The 10,321-nt window shown below is 41.3% G+C and overlaps 1 protein-coding gene across 1 annotated transcript; it reads left to right on the forward strand.

Moving 5' to 3' along the window:
* Positions 1-239: 239 nt before the first annotated feature.
* Positions 240-4,616, forward strand: LOC120754226 (uncharacterized). Its single transcript, XM_040067579.1, has 6 exons — positions 240-251; positions 2,506-2,659; positions 2,755-3,054; positions 3,474-3,555; positions 3,969-3,997; positions 4,290-4,616. Exons 1-6 carry the CDS (start codon positions 240-242, stop codon positions 4,367-4,369), a joined length of 657 nt encoding a protein of 218 aa, XP_039923513.1. The 3' UTR covers positions 4,370-4,616.
* The last annotated feature ends 5,705 nt before the right edge of the window (positions 4,617-10,321 follow it).

The raw sequence follows: 10,321 nt of genomic DNA on the forward strand, positions 1-10,321 counted from the left end.
GAGAGGCTACCTTGCCAAAATTTACTGTTAGATCTCAGATATTCACCCATTTAGGAACTGAGATTTTAAGGACTCAGGCAGCAGATGTATCCATTTCTCCAGGTAGATTATTATGCATTCCTTGTATTCCAACATAGTTGACACTTTTTTTTTTCCCTGAAGAGAGATTATGAAATTCCTAGACATAAAGACATGGGGATGTATTTGTCGGCCCTGGAATAACTTGAAAACAGGTGAATATGGCTTCTGTGGTGAAAAAAAGAAAATAAAAAAGGAATAGATTATAAATATACTTCAATTCCTCAACATTTGCTATCCCTGAGAGTTTGGAAACAGCCCTACTACTTAAGCCATCTTTCTTCTGTCCTTCCAAGCATCCTTTCTAAATTACTTCAGCTTCATTCTGAGAAAAAAAAATACATCACAGAGAGTGTAGCCTGAGGTGAGAGTGGGTGACTCAGGTACCTCTGAGAAAAGGCCACTTCTAGTAGAAGAGGTCACATATAAATGGCGGCTACATTAAAAAAAAAAAAAAAAAAAAAAATAAAATTAAAAATTGCATGCTTGACAACTGTGACTTGTGAATCAAGAGCAACAGGGGCTCCTCCAAGACCCCCACATTGCAGATTCATATTCCAATCCACAGCTGCCAAACAAGTGCATTTCCTGTCATGTCCCACCCCAGGATAGCAGGCCAAGAGCCAGCTCACAGAGGCACCTGACAGCCACCCGGGGGCAAGAGTGGAAGGGTTTCATACAGGGTGGGTGATGACAAAGATGTGTAACCTAACACAAGCAGGGCTGTTCCCAGGGGAATCTGTCCCACTGTCCCCAGCCAGCTGTCTGCTGGCTAACTGCCTCTGGGGCTCAATTGCACACGTACAATTTGCAGGCTCCTTTTACGACCTCTATTCAGATCTGAGAATCTAACCATTTCGATATAACCTTTTCCAGCCCTTCTGGTGGTTACTCCCAGCCTGCCTGTGCTGTAATTTACCTTCATTTTGTCTGGGTTGAGCTGCCCCGGCTCATTCAGGTCCATTCTTTGTCTATTCCATTGGTAGCCTGCACAGAGGAGACACACTGAATTGTCTCTGTGTCCTTCCACTGAAAGATCCAAGTCGAAATTGTCTGTGTACTTTGCCAGAAACTTAAGACCAACAAAAGTAAACAGTCCTGTCAAATAAAGGGCATCAGTTAATACGAGAATAAGAATTCAGCATTATGACAATACGACAACAATAGTAAGGCTAAAAGACAAAACGCATCAAAGCCTCACACAGAAAAGGATACTTTCTCATTCTCTTCATTTTCTAGTTCAAAATGTTAAGCACAAGTAAAAGCTACATGTGAAGAAAGGAACCACTGTGAAAGCTGCAGTGCTCATACCAGTCAGTACAAGACAATCTTGACCTTCACAGCACAATATTAAGCCAAAGTTCTTGAAAGGAGGCATTGTTTCAAAAGCCAGGAATTTTCTCAAGAGTGAGAAACAGCTGTTGAAGACTAGGCTGAAACCCCTGAGGTCAAATTACTTTTGACATGTGACATCTAAACTTTATCTGAAAGGGGAATTTAGAAAGCTCTGACTGCTCGATACTACTTAGCTGAGCTTTGAACAGAATCCAGCATAAGTGTGTACTACCAGAAAGTCCATGGGAAAGCTTTAGATAGGGCTTTAGATATTGTTGCTATTTATCTAAATATTTACCCTGTGATGTGTGAGTACACCTGCTTCTCTCCTTTGGGCCTAAAGAGAGTTATTTCTATTTTGGATTGGTCTGGCATGAAATACATAGCAGATAAAGTGCCACCAGCCACCCTGTCCCAACAATACCTGAGGAAACAGGTTCCCTGAGATGGAAAATTATGTCTTTTATCATACAGTAGTGTGATTCTAGTAAGAGCCTAAATATGGATGCACAGAAGCTTTTACTTAGACAGACACAACATGCAAAACAGGCTTATTAAGTGTCATTATCTTTAATTGCCCTGGTAGTGATAATTTAGTACTAAGAGTTGCAGTGTCACTGGCAGCAGGTGAAATTTGGGGAGCATGGTTTGGGCAGAGACACCCAGCAATAAATTGTGGATGAAAGACCAGACATGACCCAACAGAGTGGGCTCTCAGCCCACAAACCCAACCCTATCCTGGGCTGCATCCAGAGCACCATGGGCAGCAGGTGAGGGAGGGGATTCTGCTCTGGTGAGACCCCACCTGTAGTGCTGCACCCAGCTCTGGGGTCACAGCACAACAAGGACAAGGACCTGTTGTGGCCAGTCCAGAGGAGGCCACCAAATTTATCTGAGGGGTGGAATATCTCTCCTAAGAGGAAAGGCTGAGAGCTGGGCTTATTCAGCCTGGAAAGGAGGAAGCTCCAGGGTGACCTAATTGCAGCCTACTCATACCTGAAGGGAGCTACAAGAGAGACAGAGAAGAACTGATTATGTGAGCATGTACTGGCAGGACAAGGAGGAATGATTTTAAACTGAGAGTAGGCTTAGATTGGACATCAGGAAGAAATTTTTACCTCTGAGGGTGGTGAGGCAGTGGCACGGGTTGCCCAGGGAGGCTGCGGATGCCCCATCATTCGTGCTCAAAGCCAGCTTGAATGGGGCCCTGAGCATCCTGGTCTGGTGGAAGGAGTCCCTACACCTGGTAAGGGGATGGAAACTTGGTGATCTTTAAGGTCCCTCCCAAAGCAAATCGTTCTATCCTTCTGTGAAACGCTTAACGAATTTATACTTTTTTAGCCAGCCTGACTTCTCCGACCCTGAGCAGCGCTGCGCTCGAATTCATTTCTCAGCGCAAGTTCATCGGCGTAGCAAAGGGCAAACGGCAGCGCCACAGGAAAATACCGAGGTGCCGCCTGCACCTTCGACACCGACTTCACGATCCCTTCAGCATTCGGGATCCTGGAGCTCCATCTACTGGTGCCGCGGGACCGGCCGCGGAGGAGGGGGCGGCCGGGACGAGGGGGCCCTGCCCGGGACGAGGAGGCCCTGCCCGGGACACGCTTGGGATGAGGAGACGCCCCCCCGGGACATTCCAAGGTGAGCGGGACCCGTCCTGCTGCTGCAGCTCCCCATGCTTATCCCGCTCCAAGCTGGAGTTTCCCAGGATCGTTTGGCTGTGGAAGGTCTCAAGTTCCTTCAAATGAGCTCAAGAGTCATAGACAGTCCACAGCGACTGCCAAGTGCTGTGGTACACGAGGGCATTTCAGAAGGAACGAGGAGCTTACCTTTAGGGAACTCGGTTGTATCCAGGCTGGCAAATTCTTATAAGTGACCATATTTTAAAGTGTGCCGTATCAAACAGCTGAACTCTAATATCCTCAAAATGGTTATCAATAAGTGATAAAAACACCACAAGCAGACAGCTTCTCGTAGTCCATTTCTTCTTCCTTCCCAATAATGCCTCAAATCAGTTGTTTTCTTCTCTTTTTTTGCTATATAAAATATATCGGTTTCAGAGTCAGTTTATCAGCCCTGGCAGTGGAAATTGACGACCTCTCACACCCCACTTCGAGTGAGGTGTTCACCAATTTACCCCAGGTGAGGACAATCTGGTCAAACAATAACAGCCAGGCCATAAGGGTGAGGCTCATTTGTACATCTTCTCAATGAGAATTCATTTTACAGCTATTTGCCAAGCACTTTTCATATCCAAAAGCTTTGATGAAATGGCTCATATTTTTAAAAAATATACTATGTGGGAGTTTTTATTGTTAATATTTATTTATATGGCCACAACTTTAGTAATGCGCCTGTTCTATCTTTTCCATAAATGGTGCATAAGGGTTAGAGAGACTTGGGAAAAACTGTTGCTTTGACACTCTCCATCTACAAATCAACTTCCTTCGACAAACACTTTCAGCTTGCTTTTCTCACAAATTTGAATTTAAGCACTATCTTTTTCTAGAAAGAAAATAAAGGAGGAAATTAACTTCCCTCTTTCCCCATAACAGGAGATTGAGAGAGAGCTATCAAGAGATATGTAAGTGCTAACTGTTTTCTACTGGGTACTTAAGGGAAACAGATGGGTATAATTATGGTTTTATGGAGGTTTTACCTAAAATGCTTACACTCAGCTGCCACATTACAGCTTGAATCTCGGTTATATACACATACATTCGTCTCTGTAAAAGTCTGTACAGATTTTAAGCTAAGGGGGTGCATGCAGCCCCATAGTTACCTCCCATGGAAGGAGACCATATTAAAACCAGAAATTGCAATGATACTGGAACACGCAGGACTTGGAGGTGGCAAATTCTCCTTGCTTAAAACAGTTGAGATCGTGATGAAAGCAGCAGAGGGAGCCAGCTGCCTTGCTTTGGATGTACCAGCGCTGCTGATGCCCTGCAACTAGCCCAGCACCGAACCTCCACCTGCTTTAGCCCGGGACAGTGACTCTCCTGTTCCCACAGGTTGTATCATTCTACAGGAAATATTTGGAAAAGTTGAGCTTTGCTGCATCATTAAAGTTTACTGACCCATTCAGGCTGTACCATCACCTCTGGCAGTGAGCAGCATCTAAACGCTTCCCAGGAACCTGAGAAAACACCCCTGCAATTGCAAAATATAACTGAGCGAGAAATAAAAAACATCTCCATCTCTGACCCCTTTACATCTGTGTAAGCATTTATCTTTTTGTAAAAGCTACAGAAACACATTTGCCCAAATCAGTGAGGAAAGTTATACACATAACTTAACTTCTCTGACAAAACCAGCAACCAAACTGCAGTGCTACCCCTTACCACGCCCCCATCCCCAGCACTGTCACTGGTGTTTACTCATCTTCAATGCCATTAAAAAAAATTTCTTATTTTCTTCCTATGCCAGGGTAAAAAAAAAAAAAAAAAAAAAAAAAAAAAAAAAAAAAAAAAAAAAAGGGGGGGGGGGAGAAAACAGCTAATGCTGTCACACACATTTTAAAATCCTAACCTCAGTTTTGGCAGGTAAAGTAATAACACAAATTTCCATGTAATTTTTGGATCTCTAGCTCCAGAACTTTTTTTTTCCCCCCCTCCCCTCTGGAACTACAAGAAAACATCCACAAGGCTAAAAGTCGCAAGTCCTCCTACTCCCTTCTCAGAGTGCCTCTTCCTCTTTATTTCTCATGTTTCATAATGTTAAGGCTCAGTTTATGTCTCAATGACCCCAGTTAAATCAATCAATCTTCAATGCATTTGCACAGGTACTCAGGGGGAAAAGATTTGATTAGTTAATCATTTAATTACAAATGGCTGAATGAATAATGGACAACTTGACTCAAAATGAGAAGGGCATTATAGCACTCACATCTGGGAAGAGGTGAGGTAACCAATGTAAATTTATTTGTAAATTGTGCATTATTTGGAAGCAGTGAAAGCAAATAAGCACAGAATCAGACTAATTCTACACGTTTCTCATGAGCAGAGTAAAGGGCTGAGTTCTTTAGCTATAAATACACTCACATATTTACATTATGCCCTAGTTAGGACCAGTGAAAGGAAGAAATTGCATGTTCCTGTTCCATTAAATATCTTTTCACATTATGAGTCATCTAGATAGATGAAGGTGTGCTGGAGCAACACTTTTCCCAGCTGAGAGGCTGAATGTCTCCAGGGTGTTCCCACCTCTCCAGCACGTGTCCAGAGCCGGCTGTCTCTCCCTGCCCCCAGGGATTCCCGGCCCCACGGCACGGGCTCAGGCTGACGTGATGCAACACAGCACAGCACACTGGGAAGAGCTGTGAACATGATGCAAGAGCTACAAAGTGAGATTCACCTCAAAAGGTCGCTGTTGTGAACTCCTTATCCAACATGCTCGCTCCAATTAAAAGTGCAGAGATTTTGTGGCATTTAAAAGATCAAAAATAAAGATTAAGGCTTTCTGCTTTCTTGAATGGTATGGGATATTACTTCTGGGCAGCCTTTATGTGGTTCATTCTCTGGAGAAAATCCATGCTGTTTGAATCATCCCTGTGATCAGCCAGAGTTTATGGCTGTAGTATCTCATTGCCCAGGCCACTGCAGCTGCCCTGGAGCTGTAAGGCACTGGTGAGTTTGCAGCAGTGGACTGAATGCCTCACTCCCCCTCACTGAGCAGAACTGCCCTGTAGATAAAACAAGCTCTGTGTGATTCCTGACATTGCTCCAGGACTGGAGGTGCTGAGCTCAAGCATCATTTGCAGCATGCTGTCAGATCCAAATCCCCTCTTCCATAATGAAAGGTTTTAGTACCCCAAAGCTGACATGTCTCACAATGTTTTCATTTAACACTGCTCCACGATAATCCTGCAACCGGTGCAAGGGCTGTATTCAATTTCCATCTCTGCTGCTCACTCATTCCATTAGCTTGTGCTGTTTTCCACAGTTATAAGTGGGAAATATTTATAACTACATCAAAAACATGGATGAAAGCCAGTTAGCCAATGTTTCTAAAACCCTCAGATGCTACAGGGAAAAAGAAACAGAGGGGTGTACAGTGTTTGCTTAAAGCACTGAATTCTTTAATGTTATTTTTCAAAAGCCAAAGCCCAGCTCCATATGTTAATAATATACTGCACTGCAGATACCTGTGGTATTCAAAATCACGTACAAGATGCAGGACTGAATTTGGGGACAGGATTTAAAGATTAACTTTGAATTGATTTTCACTTTATCTAAGCTCTATATTGTTCCTTTATTCATATCATGGAATAAAATATCCTCTAAGGTTTTAGTTTCATTTCCGTGATATACAGAACAGTTGCACAGTCTGGTTCTATAGTGATCATCTCATTCTATCAATATTCTATCAATACTTTCAGTATTAGAAATTAAAGGTGTTCTCCATTTGCTGTTCTGCCACAGAAAAGAACAGCTTAGCTTGGCCCAGTGGGCTGTAAATTCAGAAGAGTTTTACTGTGCACCACAGGCTACACAGTGTGGTATAGACATGTGTATACACTATTTCCTTGACTTAAATCTAGGCCTGTTTTAATGCTGTTGCAAGAAACATTTAAAGTGTGGTAAATAGCAAAAATGTGATTATTTACAGGATGAACACTAACTTATAAATTACCATACAATCCAGAATAACTGCACAAAATATCCTGGCACAACAGTCTGTTCTACTGTCATTGTCTGAAGATATCACAATTCTGATGCTTTTAAAGAATCTCTAAACACTGACATTCACTAGGCCAAGTATAAAACCAGATTAGGTTCTGTGAATTTCTGAGAGCAGAGTTCAATGTCTGAACCTCTGTTAGGTTGTTGTGTTTGTTCATTCAGCAAAGAGAAATGCTCATCCTGGCACGGGCAGTCAGCCCAAGACAGCAACAAGCTAATTCTGCAATGTACAAATCTCACCATTTTAAAGGTACAATCCAAACATTAGGTCTGATTTGAAAATTTACAGGGAGTCTGTTATAAATTCCACCCTAAACAGGAAGAAGTCATCCGAAAATTATCTTTCAAGAACCTCTTTTACAGACACTTGGAATGAAAAGGGAACAACTGGGCCTGGATATGTGACAATTTGAACACTGCAATTTCTTATCTCCACAGTATCCCTATTCCCACCATAGCAAACACTTTTCCCAAAAAAAAACCCATCCAAATACCATCTTCTTACTTTTACATATCCTAACAGAAGCTTCTACGAAAGTCTCCTTAGTCTAAATGCTCTCATGAGAACGCACATAACACGCTAAAACGTACTTCCACAAACATTTACTAACAGACAGGAACAGACAGTGGGGTAGCATTTCTCAAAAAACCACTCCTCTTACTTCTTGCTCCTGGTCTACAAATACAGCTTCAAAATATGTGCATCCTCCTCAGCCTATGACTACAGCCTATCTTTATTTCCCCCAGATTTTCTCATTTGATAGCTCAATAAAATCAGAGAAACTCAGCTGGTATTTAGATTTTTGTCTATAATAGAGTTTATGGCCTGTATTTAACACCTGAAGGAATTGTGTGCCCAGAAGATTTTCTACATTTTCCTATTTATACAATAAAAAAGTTACCTCTAACTATAAATTATCTCCTAAGTATGTCTGAAGATCAGTACAGCTGTAACCCTGAGAGAAGGATTCTTTACCTCTCAAGCCAAAAGGTTCCCAGGTTAGAAAGTTGATGCTGATACTTTTATTTTCCCATAAACCAGACAAAGAGGAACCAATAATACTATAAAAACACTTGCAGTGTCTGCTTGTCTTCTTGCCAATAGAGAATTTTTTTTTTTTTTTTTTTTGGTCAATTATTCCAGGTTTTGGCATTTCCAGCTTTGGAAATAATAGAATAAAATAATCTCTTCTGATTCCTCCAGATTAATACATTACAATATGTTTTTCCTCTCACTAATAAGGTGCATGTTTCTTGGGACTTTATTTGTGCAGACTTTTAAACAAGAAACATTTTTGGCTACTTGTTCTTGTCATTTTAGTTTCTCAATAACTTAGAGCAACTGAAAAACAAAAAGGCAAAAAATCTACTTGATATTGAAAATATTAGCACAAACAGCAAGCTGTCTCCTGACCTAACACAGATGCTTTCATAACTGCTCTGTTTTGCTATCAGAAGTTAGGAGCAACTTAGCTAATGATTGTTATATTATACAATCCACACATGAATTGAAAGCAGATGTACTGAGAGCAAAAATTCCAGATTGATGTGCGAAAAGACATTTCACATGTTTTATTGTTCAGCAATGCACATTACACATATAAACATGCAGTCACTGTTTAATCTCTATGGTCAAACACCTGTTAGTGTTAACTGTGTTGTCATTCTCCTGTCACGATGTTGGAACAAGCAGGTCTTTGAAATTGTCTGGGGGGGAATGAAAGCCAAATCTGTACCTGTCACTTCTTATTTGACAGACCTATTTTGAAACTGCAATTAATCTTTTTTCCAACTGTTTAAACACAGGAAGGATTTTCCCTTTATACATGTAACCCATTGCATGTAGGAAAAATATATTGTTCTTATAACCTGCACTGTATTGTGAATTTGCTGGCCCACGGATTCATGTCTGAAAATATATTAAGTCATTTGTAGGACTTCAGTTTTTGTTCTGCTTACCAACATGACACGAGGTTTATGAGGGTTTTTTTCAATAGTTACTAGTCTTAGAGTACTAACCAGAAGCTAAGTTAGCCTTAAGAGTGCTCAGGTCACTCAGTTCTGCCAGCACACAAGCAAAAGATGTTTTATTTACAACAACAAACTGGAACACTTCTGTTTTTAATAAAAGCAAAAATTTTTGGACAAATTTTACTTAAACAGGTGTTCTCCAAAACTAATGGTACAGTTAATAACCTTACAGCCTTTAAGAAAATGATGGAGCCTCTTGTTGACTCTGCTCTTCCAGGAAAAGAGGAAGCCATTAATAATATCTCACATTTCTACCACTGCCCCTAGGTGAAATCTAAAAAGCATATCATTTTTGCATTATTAATGGTGAAAGATAGGCCTTTGGTGGAGGAACTGAGAAAAGGTGATACCTGAAGCACAGATAAGGGTGGTTAATTCAGTGACAAACCTGCACTCATTGCCCTGTGCCAAGACTCTCACTGCTTTGAGGAATTTGACAGAAAGCAAGCATATATGAATTCACATTTAGAGAATGTATAGGCTGTCCCTTCATCTCACAGTTTGCCTGTCAGTTTCTAATATCCAGATTTTTATTTCTTCAAAGAAAAGATTATCACACTACCAAGTTAAGGGTAAACAGTAAGTCAAATATAACATTCATGTCTTATTATTTCATATATGAACCTTTACTTTAAAGTGTTAGCTAAAATAACATACATGGTTACCAGACAAAATAACCCATACAAACTATGCTGAAAATATCATCTTCATTTACAGGAACCTAATTAAAATGAACTTTAATTGTCTTTGAGGTCTGCAACAACCCCCTGTCTTAGAGCTGGGCTCCAGCCCAGTTTATTGTGCTGGGCAGAGCTCTAAGGAGGAAGATGCCCCTCAGACACATGAAGAAAGCACTGGCCATGCAGAGACATGGCTCACCTGCTGCTGGAAGGGGTGGGAAGCAGCTTGCAAACTATCCCTCTTTGCTCAGGTGTGACGTCCTGTTACCCATCCCACCCTTCAGACTTTACAATGACATGCAACATTTGTTCAAATCTAAATCTGCTCTTGGTTGTGTTCTGCCTATACATTGTGAAATTTGGGGGGGGGGGTGGGGGGGGGTGGGGGTGGGAAGCTATCTTAGACAGCCTGTTTGAGTTTCTACATATATAGCATTATCATCATCTTCTAGTACTGCTGGTATTCAGTACAGGTAATATGCAAAAAGAAGATTGGAAATAAATGATGTTATT

Source organism: Hirundo rustica, chromosome 6, assembly GCF_015227805.2.
Source record: "Hirundo rustica isolate bHirRus1 chromosome 6, bHirRus1.pri.v3, whole genome shotgun sequence".
Lineage (NCBI taxonomy): Eukaryota > Metazoa > Chordata > Aves > Passeriformes > Hirundinidae > Hirundo > Hirundo rustica.

What these genes read in the sequence shown, in the direction of transcription:
- LOC120754226 (XM_040067579.1), top strand. An exon ending in CCCCCCCGGGACATTCCAAG is followed by an intron (nt 3,055 to 3,473) that starts GTGAGCGGGACC and finishes TATCGGTTTCAG; the next exon opens with AGTCAGTTTATCAGCCCTGG. An exon ending in AGAGAGCTATCAAGAGATAT is followed by an intron (nt 3,998 to 4,289) that starts GTAAGTGCTAAC and finishes TGCTTAAAACAG; the next exon opens with TTGAGATCGTGATGAAAGCA.